The 21,176-nt window shown below is 37.6% G+C and overlaps 1 protein-coding gene across 1 annotated transcript; it reads left to right on the forward strand.

The window, feature by feature from the left end:
- The first annotated feature begins 9,037 nt into the window (after window positions 1–9,037).
- LOC114568773 (long neurotoxin LNTX28-like) lies at window positions 9,038–11,896 on the forward strand. The gene is made up of 3 exons (XM_028598422.1): window positions 9,038–9,158; window positions 10,295–10,405; window positions 11,166–11,896. Exons 1-3 carry the CDS (start codon window positions 9,107–9,109, stop codon window positions 11,399–11,401), a joined length of 399 nt encoding a protein of 132 aa, XP_028454223.1. The 5' UTR covers window positions 9,038–9,106; the 3' UTR covers window positions 11,402–11,896.
- Window positions 11,897–21,176: the final 9,280 nt, after the last annotated feature.

A 21,176-nucleotide genomic window follows, 5' to 3' on the forward strand; every position in this document is an offset into this window, starting at 1 on the left:
TTGTATGAGAAACTACAACTCAAACCAGAGTAAAGCTGCTTGCAAACAAAGAGCTTTCAAATCCTCAAATAACAAAGGACCATCTTTTTATAACTCAAATGAAGCATTATTGAATATAGTCCGGCCTTTGTGATCCAGAGGCTTTAATGATATAAAAAAGTAGGTGATACTTATGTGAAAACGGATCATGAAAGCTTGAAATGTTTGATTTTGAAAAGTATGATCATTGGTTTCATAACACATGCTGTTTTTAACTCATGTTGGTGCGTTTCTTCCATATTTCCTTATCAGAACACATGCAATAGTGTTTTTTTTTTTTTTTTTTTCTTCGATACAGCTCCTTGCAACAACCATATGCTTTAGAGCTGAAAGAATTGGTCGATTGATCAGTTGATCAATCCTTTTTCAAGCTAAAACGCCAAATATTCTCTGGTTTAAGCTTATCAAAATGGAAGATTTGGTGCATCATGTGATAGAAAACTGATTATTTCTGAGTTTTGCACTGGTTTTCACTTTTTACTGACTATTAAATGAAAAAATGACAAGCAAATTCACTATATTGTAGACATTAGGAATTTTCAATGACTGACTCTTTTACTTGAATGGCAGTTTGTACACAGCTTGTTTCTCTGGTTCAATCACCCTTTACTCTCAGTGGCTATTCCCCCGAGGTAAAGCTAATGACAAAAGGACTGAAACTGAAAGCCCCCTCTTGTCCCCTCCCATCACCTGTCTCATGTATAAATACAACCCATCACCAAACAAGCTCATCAGTTTTTGCTACACACAGCATCCGATCACCTGGGTGGAAGGATTCTTTTTGTCTTTGAGTAGAAACCAAGAACCAAACCAACACATCAAGATGGGAAAGATCCTATTTGGAATCATTGCAGCTGTTGCATCTTTCATGCTGGGTAAGATTTAACAATTATCAATTATCACAAATGTATTACTGGAAAGTGTCTGTATGTTAATGTTAATATATAGTAATATTTTCAAAGCCTTTTGACTTATTTTCTTAGTGTTTTATCACTCAATTGAATCATAACTAATTAAAGAAGACAAAGTGAATTCAACTTTTTTTTTAAAGATTTTTTTGGGGGCTTTTCCTTTTATTAGAAAGTGGATAGATATGAAAGGGGGAGAGAGATGGGGAATGACACGCAGCAAAGGGCAGCAGGTCGGACTCGAACCATGCGCCGCTGCAGGACTCAGCCAACATGGGGCAAACACTCCCACCGGGTGAGCTAGAGGCCACCCCATGAATTCAACTTTTTATGCACAAATAAGAATCATTTCATTTGCACAAACCAATGGTGGCTCAATTTCATCCACGTTCTTCTTTAACCAATCCTTAAACTACTGCAACTGATGAATTTCTTAACACTTAGAAAACTCATGATGCTTCTCCAACATGTAGCTAAGGGAACCAAGTTTGAGTTCTCTGAGAAGGGGTCAGCTCACCCAAATTATGTATTTAAAAAACTGAAAACCACGAAGAAATTACATTTTTTTCTCCTTGACAATGGTGGGGTTAATCAGAGTTTGATTGTTTAGCTTGGGTTGGGTTTGACGCATTTTGCTTGCGCCACAGCGCAGAATGTGTGATGGATGATACATTTTTTAGAAAAAGTCACTGCCATAAGTGTTAAGTATATTACAGGTTAGGTTTTAGAAAGGTCTACACCAGGGGTGGATGCCCTGAGTTTTAGCCCCAAGGACCACATGAGTAGCCCTCAGGCCTGTTCTAAAAATGAAAATTGAATATTGATATTATTTACCCACCTTGTTAAGTTTGTTGAAATTATTGGTCATTAACATGACCAATGTCTTCACCTCCCCTAAAGGCCTGAGCAAATTTGTTTTTTCAATCTATGTTTGATGACTACTTGTGACCCCTGGTCTAAAAACCTTCCCTGTTTTAATCTATGTTTGATGACTACTGTGGAAATTCTACAGCGTAAAGTGTTTTTTATTTCAACTTTTGTGCTTTCTTCTGTGTGTTTCAGTTGAATCCCTGACCTGCAACCAGTGCAAGTATGGTCTGCTGGGCTTCTGCTTAAGCAACAATCAAGTGACCTGCTCAACCAACACCAGTGTCTGCTTTACTGGAAAAACAAGTAAGTCTCCTCCTCATTATCTAAAAGCTCACACCCTTTTCTTTGCAAACATTACATAACAGCATAGGTATGATTAAATTTAAATCACTCTCCAATACTGTGACACCCAGTCACGCATAGATCAACAAGCACACCAGCTGGGAAACCAGTATCCCATCTGACTATATCAATGTTTTATCTTCATACTGATTCAGTTAGCAATTCTTTAATCTATTTGTTGTGTCTATAGTGTGTAAAATCCTGAATATAGTCTATTTTACTTAATTAAAATACTTCTTTACAAGTCTTTAGTAGTAGCTGTAAGTAGTGAAGTAGGCTGCTCATTTTACTCATCTCATTGTCAGGCAAAAACACTTGTATTTTAAGGTAGTGAAGGCAAGAATGATAGATAGATAGATAGATAGATAGATAGATAGATAGATAGATATCCATCAATTCAGTTGATTTAAAAGCAATGCAGTGATTAAATAGAAACATTCAAATAATGGACCAGTGCCTCCAAACTGTATTTGATGAAATGTACAGTTATTTTCAAACTCTGTGAAAAATATTCACAACCCTTTCTCCTCAGCTTTCACCTCACTCACTTCTGTGGGCTTCAACACCCAGGGGTGCCAGGAGCCTGCTGGCTGCAACACCACCACCAACGGCACCCTGCTGAATGTTCCATACACGATCACAGTCAACTGTTGCTCATCAAACAACTGCAACCCTGTCCAGGTCAGCGGCGCCCCATCGACCAAGATGACCCTCACCGCCGCCGTTGGTGTAGCCGCCCTGGCCTCCATGTGGGGCAGCATTCTGTGATACGCCTAACGCAAAATCACAGAAACAGCAGCGGACTGCTGCAGTCAGATGCACCTCAAATCCATTTGTACTGGAATACACTATATTTTAACCATACCACAAGGCCAAGAGCACTATCTGAAATAAACTCTTCTGACCTTATGAGCTTATAAGTATGATTATCTATATGTTCATATGCTGTGACACTCTTTTTTTCATAACTTAGGTCTTGTCATGTCAGGATTCAATTTTAATGACAGATGATATAAAATCTCCAAACTAAGGTTTCCACGTCATGGAAGTTGATCAATGGGATGTTTCAGGGAAACATTGAGCTCGTAAATCTTCGTGGCTGCTGTTATGCTTTTTTTTTTTTTTTTTTATTTATCATTGATGTCAAAAATAAAGTAAATCATTGAAAAACATCTGTTGCCTCTGCTATTTGCTCTTATTTTATTGCATCCATTTACCTTACCCACTTATCCTTTAAGGGTCGTGGGGGGCTGCATCCAATCCTAGCTGACATTTGGCGAGAGCTGGGGTACACCTGGACAGTTTACTAGACAATCACAGGGCTGACACATAGAGACAGAGTCATTCATGCTCACATTCACACCTATTTTAACATCATTCAGTACACAATATTAGTAACTCTATTCAACTTTTAGTACGTTTCCCCCAAAAGTACCCCGTACATGGTTGAAATTGTTAAAATAATAGCATAATAGTTAAGCGTTGAAATAGTCAGCCAAAAGTAATAAACATTAATATAGTTTGCTAAAAGTAATGACTAGACAGGTTCCCCTTTTTAAAAACAACAAATCCACGATGCATGTGCAGAAAAGGGGTAGAAAACAATGGTCATGATTGATTATGGACATTTTCATGTTTAGGCTGCGTTACAAATCGTGTGTACTGTTGCATGTAGTATGCATACAATTGGGACATACTACTTCTTCATAACATTGCATCTAGAACTTTGACCCTCTTGCACATATATGCTGCACAAAGAATGTGGGGCAGAAAAGCCAGAAAAGCATACTGGCTTGCAAACTGCAAAATGCAACCAGATGCAGTAGGACATCCTCGTATTTTTGGCATAGGGCCTACTGCATTTGACATTCTTTTTTATTTAACCTTTATTTATTCAGGGAAGGTTCACTGTTGTGGGGGTACGTCACCCAAGGAAGTGTTGGGAACCACTTTTCCACTGAAGGACTGTACATTAAAGTTGCACTTCCTGTTACGGGAATATGTCACCCCTTGCAAACTTTCTTATCCCTACTGTTGACGTACTACTGATATAACTTCCCCATGTATAAATATGTTGACCGTGAGTCCTTGTTCTTCACAATTGAATCCCACAGCTTCTGAAACAGTAAGATCTTAAAAATTTAGAGACTGACCAACACTGTGGTATTTTCCCCATCTAAGAACATCAGGATGAACAAATTTCTGTGGAGCTGTGCAGCATTATTGACTCTGTTTGTTACAGGTAGGAGATTTTTGACTCTATTTTGTGGATGGAAAACAAAAACCTTTAACTTTGTGAATGGGCTCAAATAACGATCAATAAGATTTTGAGCTGTATTCAGAAGTAATTCCAAGCCTGTGGTTTTATATCACCTTTTGTGAATGTGTGACAAAACTCTGCATGAGAAACTCACATAAAACATGTAACTTTAACTGTGTATTCTCAAAACTGCAAATCTTTTTCCACATACTAGAATTTCTCATGCTTATTTATAGGCTTTAAAATTATTTCTGAATGTCTTTTCACAAACTCAAAATCTTATTAACCCTTATTCCAGCCCATAAAGACAAAGGGTATCCAGAAATAATGAAAGTGATTTTTGCAGATATATGTTGTCAGAGCACAATTGTTTAATTCAATTTAAAATGTGTGATGTTATTTGATGTGTTTGTTTGTAACGCAGGGCAGGATATATGACTTTGAAGCAACCAAATGCTTCATCTAAGAAAATCACAACTGTCCTGCATTGAAAGGTTCAGTTTACCCAAATTACAAAAAAAAAACATATTGTATCACATACTTCTAGTACTATTTAGCAAATTGTTTTTGTTTTATTTGCACAGGTTTTCAGATATAATCCATCTTATTTCTGCCACAAACCAGAAACTGACACTGTAGTTTTGTTTTTATTTTGCAGAATTTGACAAAACACACGGTAAACATTTTTTTACGGTGTATCTGGAAAAACAAGCTGCTGTAAAATGTCATTTTTCAACGTTTTGAGAACCACAAACAAAAGGCAGTCACCTCCAATGTATCCAGGTGGAGGCAGAAAATCTCAAAACTTGCTTCAAAGTCATACACATGTATCCTGGATTCCGTTTTAGATGACACATCTGCAGCCAGTGTTCACCTTGAGAGCTTATGTAACCAACTCTTGATGTGTACTTTGTGATTACAGCAGGTGCTTGTTTGATATCAGGTGTAACTGGATGGAGCCGGATGTATTGATTTAACTTTATTTTCCTTCAGTATATGACAAAAGATTGATACTTTGAGATCCAAAAACATTCTTCTTTACACTTTGCTATTGGTTTGTTGTCTCCACAGTTGAGCCCCTCTCCTGTTACACCTGTGATGACGGGATCCTCGGCACCTGCTTCCTCAAGGCTTCTGTAAATTGCACCAAAGCTCAGGACAGGTGCTTCAGTGCAGTAGCCAGTAAGACAATCAGCTGAATGACTCATTAATCATTTTTGCATGATGCCAAAAACGCCCAGTAACTCAATTATACCTCATCTTCCTCTGATACTACAGAGGTTCACGGGCCACAGCTAAAACAGGGAACAATAATGTATTTAAATTGGATTTCTTTCCACATTTTCTACCCTCTGAATTGGCCTACTGGGATTTATAAATGAATACACGTGTGTTATCTGTAACACTGACTTTGTTTTAGTTGTTTCGTTAAGAGTTTTAAATCCCCAACATGCTTTGAATACTGCACATTGTCATAAACTATCATATATTATCAACTTCTGTTCAAAATGTCACTTGAAACTTGAAACTCTGTTCCAAACACGTAGGAATCACAACAAAAAGTATCTCCTCTTTCTTCCTCTAGAGTTTAGTGCCGACCTGTTGGATATCCATGAACGAGGCTGTATAGAAAATTCCAACTGCGTAAACGATAATGGAACCATACTGACTGTTAACTACACCATCACCAGGACCTGCTGCAGCACCAACCTGTGTAACAGAGCTGCCTCCATCCAGCTGCCTCTCACTGCAGCTCTGGGTGCTGCTCTGGTGGCAGTTTGGAACCAGTGGGCCCTTTAAAGAAGAATATAGGAGGAAGAAAATTGGTTGCTGCTTCTCATTTTAAAAATCCATCATCTTTTAAATATGCCTTAAGGAAGTGTCCCCATGATATATAATGGAGAGATACTGGCTGCACGATATGACTCAGCTCAGAAATTTGTAGCTGTTATTATACTATATCAGGACTGAATATCTATACTTTTCTATGTAATTTAAATACATTTTAACACCTCATTAAAGCTATAGTGCGTAGTTTCTGTCGCCCCCATGAGGAATTCTAAGTAGGCTAATGACAACAAAACTGTCGGCGCCTCCACATGATACAAGCCTTACGTGATCACGCATACACCCCCACCCCTCCTCCACGCAGTTGCTAGTAGCCAAGGAGGACACGGAGGATTAAAAAAACATAATGGACTCTTCAGAAGAGGTAATTATCTTCACTTGAGTTTCCGCACGGGAAAGTCACCAGAAATACAGAGAGAGTTGTGTGGAGCTGATAGTCTTGATTAGCTTTGTAGCAACTCATTTGGCAATGGCTTGTCTGTAACGTTTATTAATATCAAAAAGTTACGCACTGAAGCTTTAATGTAATCATGTATTTCAAAACCTTTCCAGACTAATGTATCAGTCTAGATTTGCAGGCTGTTGAAGGCAACTACAATACATTATTTGCGTTGTATTTGTATTTTCTCTTTATTTGGAACAAAACCTCCTAAATGATTGATATGATGGTATATGCTCATGTAATTTCTCTGAGACAAGGCTTGGATGTTGCAGACATTAAACTAACAAAGCAGTAGTTAATAGTCTGGCATTTTTGAGAAATACTTCTTTCTTGCTGAGAGTTAGATAAGGAGATTGATACTCTCATGTTTGTACATTCAATTGCTATTCTATTCTATGCTTATAAATTGACTTTTGAATTTAGATTATTTTGTCATACTTACACACTCATGACACACAAACACACACACGTACAAAGCCAGTTCTTTGTTCTTTGTTTGGCTTTTTAATAAACTTCCCTCTTGTCAAAAACCCTCATTATTTTAGAGAGTATTTGTTGACAAATATCAATGTCATGATTATCTATCTATTTTATATGCCCAGTGATAGCACACCTTTAACATAAAAGCAGATTCCCTGAGCTGATGAAGCTCATTTGAAACCTACTTCAGGTCTCCTGGGTTAAAGAAATTGCTGTGTTATTCATAGGCCTTTTTGTGATACCAGGCTGCTCCAAGACAATATATGTCATGCTGATCAGAAAGGGATTAATGTGTCATACTAGAGTGTGAACAAACAATGTATTTTGTAATTTAATTTAGAGGACTTTTTTTTTTTTTTTTACTGTAAATGGGCTAAATCATGATAATTAGCAGTTCATTGCTAGAAATACTGGACTGTAATTTACAACTTAGCACTTAGGCCAATAGTAAGGTGAAAAATGTAATATAGTGTTACTTTCTTTAACCTTGAAGTAACCAGGTTCAGTAAAACCAGTGTTTATGTTTATGTCTGTCAGTCTGCTACTCCTTTACTTTCAGTCATTGTTGCTGTTGCTATACTTTATATCCTTGACGTTTAACTTCCAGGATTGCTCTGGTGCCTCAGGAAATTCCACCGGATGCATGCCTTTTTGCAGATGACCATTTCCTTCAGCTTTCTTTGTGTTGGAATTTTAAGACTCCTGTAGATTTATGAGGACTATGGTTGACTGCTCCTCAGATCTCTGCATGGTAAAATGAGACAGCTAGCTAGACTATCTGTCCAATCTGAGTTTTCTCTCGCACAACTATTTTACAGCGGCTCGGTGCGGAGCTTAGCGCCGCCTATGACGATTGTTATTGGTTTAAAAAAATACCAATAAACCAGAGCACATTTTTCTCCTATCCCAGAATGCTGTGTGGAGTAACCAGACCTCTGCTCTGCATTGTGTTGATGGTCTGGAAAAGCAAGACTACTGTTGCTATGATACAACTCAGCACAATACCTGTCATGCCCATAGCAAACAGTATAAACCCTCTAATGCCACACACACACACACACACACACACACACACAGCTGAAAAGCCCATTCAGGCCAACTGGGGTTAGAATAGTAAACACACAAAAGCTGCTTGCAAACAAAGAGCTTTCAAATCATCATTAAATAACCAAAGTACTATTTCTTTATAATTCACATGAAGCATTATTGAGTGTAGTCTGACCTTTGTGATCCAGAGGTTTAATGATATAAAAAGTAGGTGATACTTATGCGAAAATTAGATCATTGGTTTCATAACACACCTGTTTTTAACTCAAATGTCGGTGTTTCTTCCATATTTCCTCTTTAGAAGACATATGCAATACAGATTTGTTTCTCAACTTTACTGTTCTCCTTGCAACAACAATATGCTTTAGAACTGAAAGAATTGGTCGATTGATCAGTTGATCAATCCTTTTTCAAGCTAAAATGCCAAATATTCTCTGGTGTTAGCTTATCAAAATTGAAGACTTGATGCTTCTCTGCGTCATGTGATAGAAAAGAGTTTTGCACGTTTAATGACAATTAAATGAAAATATTACAAGCAAATTCACTATATTGTATAAATTAGGACTCGTCAATGACTAACTCTTTTACTTGAATGACAGGTTCAGGCAGTTTGTACAGCTTAGAGTATTAAGTCAGATGTTTCTCTGGTTCAATCACCCTTTACTCTCAGTGGCTCTTCCCCCGAGGTAAAGCTGATGACAAAAGAACTGAAACCCCCCTCTTGTCCCCTCCCATCACCTGTCTCATGTATAAATACAGCCATCACCAAACAAGCTCATCAGTTTTTGCTACACACAGCATCCGATCACCTGGGTGGAAGGATTCTTTTTGTCTTTGAGTAGAAACCAAGAACCAAACCAACACATCAAGATGGGAAAGATCCTATTTGGAATCATTGCAGCTGTTGCATCTTTTATGCTGGGTAAGATTTAACAATTATCAATCAATTATCACAAATGTATTACTGGAAAGTGTCTGTATGTTAATGTCAATATATAGTAATATTTTCAAAGCCTTTTGACTTATTTTCTTAGTGTTGTTTTATCACTCAATTGAATCATAACTAATTAAAGAAGACAAAGTGAATTCAACTTTTTATGCACAAATCCGAATCATTTCATTAGCACAAACCAATGGTGGATCAATTTCATCCACGTTCTTCTTTAACAAATCCTTAAACTACTGCAACTGATGAATTTCTTAACACTTAGAAAACTCATGATGCTTCTCCAACATGTAGCTAAGGGAACCAATTTAGTTCTCTGAGAAGGGGTCAGCTCACCCAAATTACATTGGGAAAACTCAACAGCAATGTGTTGCCAAAAACAATTACTCCGGATAATTCACAAACTTTAATAAAATGTAAAGGGACTATTTCTTTGGAAGAAAGTTTGGACCTTCATGGTTGAAAATTTAGACCTTCGTGGTTGAAAGTACTTAAGTGGAAGTAGCTTTGGATAAAAGCATCAGCTAAATGACATGTAATGTAAATGTAGTTCCAATAAAAATGAAATTATATACCTCTATTGAATTGTGGTGACAGCAAACAATTGCAGAGGCAGATATCTCAAAATCTGAGGAAGGGAAACTACAACTTTTGACAGCTATCAGGCTATCACTAGAGTAAACTGAGACAAGTTTTATTTGTGTCATTTGGGTAAACTGACCTTTATTAAATATTAACATAGCCCTTTGTCTCTTTTTTAACTCTCTAAATCAGATAAACCCCTACTTTAACAATAGAAGCGCACCACTGATTATCACCCTTTCACACCTGATTTTTTTTCCTTTGACAACGGTGGGTGAATCTGAGTTTGATTTTTTTATTTAGCTTGGGTTGGGTTTGACACATTTTGCTTACGCCACAGCGCAGAATGTGTGATAGATGATACATCACTGCCAATATCTGTAGTCCAAAAGTGTTTAGTTTCAAAACAAAATTAACGCAAATTCTTTAGAAAAAATCACTTTCATAAGTGTAAAGTATATTACAGGTTAGGTTTTAGAAAGATCTACACAAACCTCCCACAATTTTGAATCTACCTGTTTGTGTTTCAGTTGAATCCCTGACCTGCAACCAGTGCAAGTATGGTCTGCTGGGCTTCTGCTTTAACAACAATCAAGTGACCTGCTCAACCAACACCAGTGTCTGCTTTACTGGAAAAGCAAGTAAGTCTCCTCCTCATTATCTAAAAGCTCACACCCTTTTCTTTGCAAACATTGCATAACAGCATAGGTATGATTAAATTTAAATCACTCCCCAATACTGTGACACCCAGTCACGCATAGATCAACAAGCACACCAGCTGGGAAACCAGTATCCCATCTGACTATATCAATGTTTTATCTTCATACTGATTCAGTTAGCAATTCCTTAATCTATTTTTTATGTCTATAGTGTGTAAAATCCTGAATATAGTCTATTTTACTTAATTAAAATACTTCTTTACAAGTCTTTAGTAGTAGCTGTAAGTAGTGAAGTAGGCTACTCATTTTACTCATCTCATTGTCAGGCAAAAACACTTGTATTTTAAGGTAGTGAAGGCAAGAATGATAGATAGATAGATAGATAGATAGATATCCATCCATTGAGTTGATTTAAGTAATCCAGTGATTAAATAGAAACTAGAGTTGAAACTACTATCAATTTCTGATCAACTCATATCAATTGCATGCTTAAAATAACATACCGGTTAAAGCCCACGCCCATTTCAAGACAACCCGACCCACTTCCGGGTTAAATCCTGTTTACTTCCGGGTTAGGCCCCGCCCAGTCAGAGTACAGATACAGATACAGATACAGATTATGCTGTACTCGCTCATCCCTAATAGAAACACTCAAATAACGGACCTCCAAACTGTGTTTAATGACATGTACAACAGTTATTTTCCAGCTGTGTAAAAAGTATTCACAACCCTTTCTCCTCAGCTTTCACCTCACTCACTTCTGTGGGCTTCAACACCCAGGGGTGCCAGGAGCCTGCTGGCTGCAACACCACCACCAACGGCACCCTGCTGAATGTTCCATACACGATCACAGTCAACTGTTGCTCATCAAACAACTGCAACCCTGTCCAGGTCAGCGGCGCCCCATCGACCAAGATGACCCTCACCGCCGCCGTTGGTGTAGCCGCCCTGGCCTCCATGTGGGGCAGCATTCTGTGATACGCCTAACGCAAAATCACAGAAACAGCAGCGGACTGCTGCAGTCAGATGCACCTCAAATCCATTTGTACTGGAATACACTATATTTTAACCATACCACAAGGCCAAGAGCACTATCTGAAATAAACTCTTTAGACTTTATGAGCTTATAAGCAGGATCCAAAATTAGCACCATCTACCGGCCAAATGCTGGTAAAATATGCAAGTGGCTGGTGGATTTGCTTCACTCACCAGCCAAAAAACAGTGGTGATCTATTGAATGGGTGATAAAATTTGAACATTCACTAGCCATTTGGCTGGTGGACAAAAAAATAAATGTTGGACCCTGCTTATAAGTATGATTATTTATATGTTCATATGCTGTGACACTCTTTTTTTCATAACTTAGGTCTTGTCATGTCAGGGTTAAATTTTAATGACAGATTATATAAAATCTCCAAACTAAGGTATCCACTTCATGGAAGTTGATCAATGGGATGTTTCAGGGAAACATTGAGCTCGTAAATCTTCGTAGCTGTTGTTATGCTTTGTTTTGTTTTTTTATTTAACTTTGATATGACAAAAATAAAGTAAATCATTGAAAAACATCTGTTGCCTCTGCTATTTGCTCTTATTTTATTGCATCCATTTACCTTACCCACTTATCCTTTAAGGGTCGTGGGGCGCTGCATCCAATCCTAGCTGACATTTGGCGAGAGCTGGGGTACACCTGGACAGTTTACTAGACAATCACAGGGCTGACACATAGAGACAGAGTCATTCATGCTCACATTCACACCTATTTTAACATCATTCAGTACACAATATTAGTAACTCTATTGAATTTGTACTACAATGTTTCCTCAAAAAGTACCCCCTAAATGGTTGAAATAGTTAAAATAATTGCATAATAGATAAGCGTTGAAATAGTCAGCCAAAAGTAATACACATTAATATAGTTTGCTAAAAGTAATAGACAGGTTCCCTTTTTTAAAACCACCAAATCCACGATGCATGTGCAGCATAGGGGTAGAAAACATTTTGCCACATGCCGTTCTTAGGTTGCATTCACACCAATTCAGTTGTTACTTCGATTAGCACAGGGTTGTGTAGCGATGTCACCTAAATGGCCCATTTCTGTATGCATTGTGTTCCCCATGGTGCTAACATTTAGCCATGCTGCTAGTTTGCCGAGTGCTAAGAGTGATCGTCTGTCTGCATCAACAGATTTAAAAAAAAAAAACATGTTTAGGCTGTGTTACAAAATGTACTGTTGCATGTAGTATGCATAAATTTGGGACATACTACTTCTTCATAACATTGCATCTTGAACTTTGACCCTCTTGCTCATATATGCTGCACAAAGAATGGGGGGCAGAAAAGCCAGAAAAGCATACTGGCTTGAAAACTGCAAAATGCAACCAGATGCAGTAGGACATCCTGGTATTTTTGGCATACTGCATTTGACATCCTATGTATTGGGACATACTGTTACTTTTAAAAACTAACCAGGATTCGGGGCCTAGCATTAGGGTGATTTTTTTTAAAACTGTGTACAAGGCCAAATTGAGTAACTACACTTGGAAGCAGCACGGGTCCCTAGTCAGAAGTCCTCGCTACCCCAAGTAAAGTTAGCATAAAAAGTAAGAAATGGGTAAATGGTTGAAATGTTCTGCTTCTCTTAGTATGCATATAAATCTAAACATTGTTAATTCAATTGTATGAAAACAATACTGTGCCGGTGAGCAGTACTTGAGCTCATCTTATGGGGTTGTGGGGGTACGTCACCCAAGGAAGAATTGGGAACCACTTTTCCACTGACGATTGTGATTGGTTTAAAGAAATACCAATAAACCAGAACACATTTTTCTCCCATCCCGGAATGTTATGTGGAGTAACCAGACTCCCCTGCTCTGCAGCATGTGGATGGTCTGGCAAAGGGAGACTACTGTTCCTATGACACAACTCAGCACAATACCTGTCATGCCCAAAATAAAACAAACAGTATAAACTTTCTAATGCCACACACACACACACACACACACACACACACACACACACAGCTGAAAAGTCCATTTCAGGCCAACTGCGGTTAGAATAGTAAACACACAAATATACACATGATAGTATTGGAGCTGCAGCTACTACGCTTCAGATTACTTACTATCATTTACAAAACATGGGATCATCACAAAATATGATGCTTTGTTATAGATGCAACTACCCAGAATACAACATAGACAAATCAGCTCCACCTCAATCAGCTTTGATATTGTTATCTTCAGCTAACAGGGGATATTTGGATATATATAGCCTACGTGCAGGAGGAAGGTTTACTCAGGACACAATATATACTTATTATGTTAGTACAGGGTCTGAATACATCTTCCATTAGGCTATATGGAATTGCAGACCCAGAGTGATGATGTAGCCCAGGGGTCGGCAACCTTAGGCACGCGTGCCACCATGGGCACGCGGGACCTTAACCAATGGCACGCTGGCAATATGTGTGCAAGAGAGTTATTGATGTGTTGAAATCATGGTTGAAATGCTGAAGCACTCTCTCATCCGCATGCCAAATTACATCTTTCACAGTTGCGCGACCTCATAGGTGCCGATACCGTGGGAGCTCGACTGAGCACCCACGTGTGCCAGACTCCCAGTTCATTTTTACATTCATTTAATATTAAACATTGCAGGTGGTGCTTAGTGGAGCGTGTGTCATAGAGTGATTGGTCATGGCGGTGGCATTGATTTATAATTTCCCACGAACCTGATTAAACTTCTCATCCCCAATCCTATCTCTATCTGTGAGAAGTGGCGCTGTCCTGAGTTGAAAGATAGGCTACTTTACGCCTTTAGTATGGCGTGTGTGTTCGTGTCGGCCGCTGTCCATTTCCTAAGGTTCTGAAATGCAAACATTTTTGACTACTTTTTTTTTTTTTTTTTTTTTAGGGTGTGCGTGTGAGCACCCACGGATGAAAACATAAATCGGCGCCTGTGCGCGACCTGTTATTTACGGTAGTTTGATAGACTCATATCTCTGACTGGGAACAATACAAAGAGGATTACCAACTGCCGCTGGGGCAGATGAACTAACGCTAGTCTTGTTACTGTAAGGAGGCTACAATTAAACCTTCGTGAGTTAAAAGTCACTACTTATCAGTGCACTCATCTGTGTAGACCGGCATAAACATGCAGGAGGCGATATTTCAATCTGCTCTGTCTGCTCACTACACTCTTGTCCACCGCGCTGTTTTACGCAAACACAGCTTTATACTCTGCAAATAGCACATTTTTACAAAACAAGCTAAAACAAAAGCTGTCGGTTTGTAGTCTGTTTATCTTAGTTTGCAGGGAATCTTGAAATTTGGACAAATTCTTATAAACTTAAGCTGGCTGAAGAAACCATCCTCTCCGCTGGAGCGGCAAATATGGACGCATTATAAGACCAAAACAAATACATGTGGCTACTTAATATGCACGTGAATGACGCAATCGTTATGTTCATGTTGATAATGATGCTGGTTGTGTTATTATTTTGCCACAGCATTGTTTCATTGAAAATGAGGCATACAGGACCTGCTTATCAGTCCATTCATCATTAAAGCTGGGCTTTTCCACTTCAACTTTTCCTTCAGGCTCTTTGACAGTGATAGTTTTGTCAGCCCATTTTCCACCAATTAGGACTGCATACTAAAACCATGTTTCCATAATCATAATAATAATATACAATAATAATAATACTTACAAGGTCCTGATTATGAGAAATACATGTTATCAAATGTTGCTATGGAATAAAATTACAGATTCCCTGGATATTACATTTTGATGTGATGTCATAATAACACTTAATGTTAACATGGCACACTAATAAACAATAAATTTTGAAAAGGGCACTTCATATCAAAAAGGTTGCCGACCCCTGATGTAGCCTATTAGTACTTTTTTATTTTCTATGTAAAAAAATAAGTTAACACTCTTCTGATCTTCTTGTCCTCCTTCAGCCTTCAATATCAGTCATTTTATGACCCTTCAGACTCGAGGCTGCATGGCTTTGTCTCTCTGCAACCAAACTGAATCCAGAGCCTTCCTAACTGCAGAATGCACCGTCACCAGGACCTGCTGCAGCACTGACTGCTGTACTGGAGCCACATCCATCCAGCTCCCTCTCACTGCAGCTTTGTGCGCCCTGCTACAGACCGGTTGGAGCAGCTGGAGCCTTTAAAAGAAAAAAGATCCTATTAATGACTGAGTGTTGCCTATGTACGCAAGCAATAGCTATAATTGCTGCACTTAGTTAACCTTGAACATACTCCAATGGTGTGATAATCCCATTTTTGTAACATCTATGCCTATAAATGTGTTGTTTTGAGGAAATATAGACACAGTATAAAAGGGAATATTTTAACTGCATGAAACCCTTTAATGCATGTTTATAATGGAAGTAAATAATAATAATTGTTCAATCTTAGTGAGTGTAAGGTTCCTCCATGCTTTGAATGTTTGAGCTGGGTTTTCCCAGTAATGACTGAAAGACTCCCACTTCACGTAGCTGGAACACAAAACCTGATAAACCTCATTCTTGCACGTTTCTTCTTCTAACCTGGTATCTTGTTATGACTTTCTCAGTTGGACATAAGACTCAATTATCACTAGACTGAGACTAGAGAGGTATTAAGAAGAAGTACATTTAAAAAAAAGGAATCTATAGACCTTGAAACCCTCAAGAAGGATGAATAAAGCTTGGAAAGCAGTGATTGCGCTGAGTGCCTTCATCACAGCAGGTAAGGTAAAAATAATGTGCCCTGAGGTAAAAACAAAAGTTATAGTATCAGTACAGTAGAACTACACTGAAGCAAATGGAGGATTTAAGAGTAACATATGCCTTTGTTCGCTATAATTCTTATTGTGGAATAAAAATGCCTTTTGTGTCATTGTTTTTACATGATTTTAATCTGACCTCTGTACCAACTAAATATAATTTAATGTATTTGTTAAGCACCATCTAACACTTTAATTGGATGACAAATGCAGTAAAAAGAAATGGCTTTTACTGTGGCTCATTACTTGGGACAAACAAAAATCCTCTGGACAAACAAAGCTAAAGATGAGTGGTCATATTAAATGCTGTTCATGATTAAGTCTCAGGTGAGTTCCCTGCACTGCATCTTAATGACATTCAGTTTGGTAAGTGTCTTGGCCAACACTAACTGCCACAGATCCAACAGGGTATTTCTGTTTATGTTGTATCAGAATCAGTATAATATATTTAAATGCAAAATAAAGCATTTGGAGAACTTCCTGAATATGAATGAGTAGGCTACCTGTTTGAGAAGGATGTTATGGCAGAAAAGAAAGAGAAATAAAGGTACATACATTTATTTTTATTAGTAGAGAGCCATGGGGAACTCCACAGGTCAAATTTTGTCATGGATAAACCATTTTAAAACTGACCCCAAGATTCCCTCCCAGTAATGTTCAATTATAAAAAGATCAACATAGCTCAGATCTGAAAGAACTTAAACTGAGGACTGGCCAGCAGGAGCAGTTGATCAATCTTACCTTTAAAGGAACAGTTTTACATTTTAGGAAATACACCATAAATTTGCTTCCTTGCTGAGAGTTAGATGATAAGACTGATACCACTCTAATGCGTAGGCTACATAAGAGGTATGCTTGTACGTTAAGTTTGAAGCTAGGCAGGAGGAGGTTAGCTTAGCTTCGCACAACGTCTGGAAATGTGAGGAAGAAGCTAGCCTGGCTCTGTCCAAAAGTAACAAAATCCAACCACCAGAACCCCTAAAGAGTCCAGGAAGTCTCCCCACCAATAAATAAGCATATAACCACTCGTAAAACTACAAATAGTTATTCACACTTTGGTTTTATACACATTAAACAAACTGGTTACAACATGAGTGTTAGAGGTGCTTGTAGGTGGATAAATTGGAAATGTTGTTGAGTGAGTTACTGTACTGTAAATCTGATTATCACATCTGATTACCTTCTTTCTTTTCACTGAATAGCACAATGCCTGAACTGTCGTCAGTGCCCTTTTGATATATTTGGCACGTGTCTGTTCGGAAGCGACATCACATGTAATAATTCGACTGAGAGCTGCTACCGTGGAGAAGCACGTAAGGAAACCTCTAAACACATAAGCAAAATTTGACATTTACTTACAACATATGGAAGTGTGTAATAAATAAAAAATATCATGAGATTACCAAATAAAATAAAGTAACACCAGAGCCATGATGAATAATACATGATTAATAATAAATTCAAAGGCTTTCAACTTAAGGTTTGAATGAAATAACTTGAAAAGCTTGCACATATTGTGTTCCAATAGCCTTTAAAGTTTTCTCTAGAAGCAAAAAACTATTAAAATAGTTTTGGACAACTTAATTTTTAAAAAACTACTATTTTTATACGATTACAAAAAATAAAAAGATGAGATTCCATAACAAATAGAGTTAGAGCTAATTTATTGTAACAAATAAATACAAAACTACAGTAAATACAAAACTGGATTCAAAAAAGTATAGACTAGTAGTTAAATTAGTTACATTGTCCCTCGTTAGAAACAAAGTAGAAACAACATATAGGCTATTACTATTACTTATTAGTGAAAGAGCAACATCAAGTTCTACAACACAGTAATTAGTAATTACTAGTAAATATAGCCTACACATTAGGGTAAAAGTAAAAACAATAAAAACATGTAAGTTAGGCCAACAGTAGGCTAATTAACACATTACCCTCAGATAGCTAGGTTAGCATAATGGCTAGTTTGGTTAGCACTGAACTGATCACACAAAACTAAATTAACAAACATTTACAAAACAATTCATTTTAATGAATTGAAAAGAGTATCTACTGTACAGATGATTCTCGAACAAGGCCATTTAAATAAAAGATGCCTGTGAATATTTGCTCTGTGTGAAAATGGTGGATGTTACAATGTCAAACTGACATGGAAGTAGTGTTGCTTTAGCAACAGAATATTTAACTGATAAAATAATCTCCCTTTAATTTTTCTACATTTTCAAATATCCTCTTCTGTTTCCAATCCTTCCCAGAGTTCAATGGAACTGGCGCTCTCACTCTGCACATCCGCGGCTGCCTGGACTCAGACCTGTGTGGGAAGACAGTGACCGGCAGCCTCCTGGGTGCTGGTTTCACCAGCAGTTTCCAGTGTTGTACAACAAACCTGTGTAATGGAGCCACTTCTGTCCAGCTCTCTCTGACTGTGGCTCTCTGTGCTGCCATCTTGTCCTCTTTGTGGGGCTTGTGGGAGTTGTAGTTTTGCATGATCTGCTTCTGTTTCCACAGTTCACTGAGTGGATTTGTTTACTGTTTGCACTAATTCTGTTATGAAGTGATAATTATAAATCAGAATACTATAGCCTACTATTTACTTTGAAAATCAATAAAGCATCATTAAAAAGAATAATTATAACCATTTTTTTCTGCCTTGTGTCATCACATACAGTAAATACAGATTACATATGGGCCTACAGATAGGCCTAAACATTTATTTAGGGGGGCAACCTGCAGAGAGTTTATATTTTGCAGTTATACTTTTTAGGTCCAGTATTTTTAGACTCAGTTTAAAAGTGATTACTTTTAGGCCAAAAACATAAAATTAAAAATCACTAAAGAATTTAGTATTTCACTGCCAGAATTGAATTCCAGGCAGCTTGGAGAGAGCTTTGGGAATTTTTTTAGAGCTTTATGTTGGGAAATAAAAATGCTTTATTTATAGGTCCCTAACCACTTCTTTAAAAATGTTTACTAGTGGGAATGATACACTGTTATTATTCACAAAGACACACAACAGGTTTGTATGCACTATGCAGGCCAGGGCTTGTTTTGTAAGGAGGATTTGTGCTGTGACATGTTGTCAACACATACCAGCTACAGTCTGCAATGCACTATTGTTTTCTTCACAGACAACCTGATGATCTAATTAATCCTGTTTCACCACCCTACCTGCATGTCATCTCAAAACCAAGGATGCCCTCTAGTGCACTTTACCAGGCTGAATACAATTACACCACAACCTGATTATCAAAAGCTACTGCAGCAAGCTTTAGACACTATATTCAATGTTTTTAATAAGAGGAGAAAAAACAGAATCAGCCATATGTACCCTATTATATAATATTAGCAAACGAATATGCTAAAATAACAACCTCTTCTTGATATTATAGTGTCAGCCACTGCTGCACAATTTAATTATTTCAATTATTTTAAAGTTTTAAAGTCCCTCTCTAAATGGCTTGCTTAGATTTTTGGCCATTGAAAATAGTTGGAATTAGAATTATATTCTTACATTGTCTCTCATTGGTTAAATTTATTAAACTATCCTCAAACTGTCCCCAAAAATAGGGACTTCTGTGGAGCTCTCTGGATACTAGTTTGGTCCTCCATGACAGGAAACACTGTATCTGAGTTAAGGCTTTGAACATGCTTATTGGACTGACAACCCAGCAGGACTTCCCTCATAATATTGATTACAGATTTTTGGACTAGACTCAGTAGCCTACACCTTTTCAGGTCTTGTTTGTACTCCTGAGAGCAGCAAGCAAAGTATGCCTAAAGGCCAATATCTCCCTCTACTGACTCTTTACTATACTGTGTACAGTGCTATGTTGTATTTGACAAAAATCATGTAAAATAGATAAATAAATATGCATTGTGTGTTCATAATGGCATACTATCCAACAAAGCTAAGATGATCTTTCGAGACATACTGCGGTATCACACTCGAAAGTGTATATTAAAGGAGAATTCCGGCCAATTTATACGTTAATCTTGATCGCTAAATATGCGAGTACAGTCGATAGAAAAAAACGAGCCGAATATGTGCGGTCAACACGGAGTAGCTGCAGCTACGTCTAAGAGCTTCCACTTAGCTAAAACGGCAGTTGTCGAGTGCCTTTGTGCCTCTTAACAGACACAAAATACAATTAAAATGTCGACTGTGCAATATATTCATATGAACAGGGCCCTTAGGCCTACGTGACAACAAGATGCGTTTTCAACTCAGACATTGTTTAAATTCACCCTGTCTCTATCCTGCTGTTAGCTATAGCTTGCCCTGCTACACATTAAAAAAAAATCCTTCTTAACTAAACTTCTTTACTAAAAAATGTATTTAACTCTTTATGGTCATGCTGACAGAGGATGCAGAAAGGCAAGACTCTACTTTAAAGTCCATATATATATCCACATGATACATTGTTGTAGTTGTATATTGTTTATATATATTATATTATTTTGTTATTGTTTTTACTGTTTCTGTCTTTGTTTTTATGTAAAGTGCCTTGTTTTTAAAGCACTATATTAATGATATGTATTGTTATTATTATACATTTAGGAACGTTTTGTGTTTGTGTAGCCTATTAAAGCCCACTGCTAAACCTACCTAAACTATTACACCCACAATTTAATGCAATCCAACACAACGAGAAAGCCTCACAAAAATCACAAAGCTGATAAATTGGACTGCCTTAAAATGTAAGCTACAGGTGTTATTATTGTGTCTGCGCCCTGTATAAGCCTCGGCTTATTCACAACATGGCTTTTCTAAATAACATTTTAGCCCACATCCTGGACGTTTTTGATCCACATTAAGCTTAATAGGCCTATAACCCCATATTTTGACTTATGTGAAGTCACGTTTTTGTTTAGAAATCAATTATCTTTAAGATGAAAATAACTTTGAACTCAAACCAAACCTTCCCTCCTTTACCCTGCACCCCCTATTTGCTGAAAGCTCCATCCGTCA

Source organism: Perca flavescens, chromosome 14 (genome assembly GCF_004354835.1).
Source record: "Perca flavescens isolate YP-PL-M2 chromosome 14, PFLA_1.0, whole genome shotgun sequence".
Classification (NCBI taxonomy): Eukaryota; Metazoa; Chordata; class Actinopteri; order Perciformes; family Percidae; genus Perca; species Perca flavescens.

What these genes read in the sequence shown, in the direction of transcription:
- LOC114568773 (XM_028598422.1), top strand. Translation starts at nt 9,107, where the DNA reads ATGGGAAAGATCCTATTTGGAATCATTGCAGCTGTTGCATCTTTTATG. An exon ending in TGTTGCATCTTTTATGCTGG is followed by an intron (nt 9,159 to 10,294) that starts GTAAGATTTAAC and finishes TTTGTGTTTCAG; the next exon opens with TTGAATCCCTGACCTGCAAC. An exon ending in CTGCTTTACTGGAAAAGCAA is followed by an intron (nt 10,406 to 11,165) that starts GTAAGTCTCCTC and finishes CTTTCTCCTCAG; the next exon opens with CTTTCACCTCACTCACTTCT.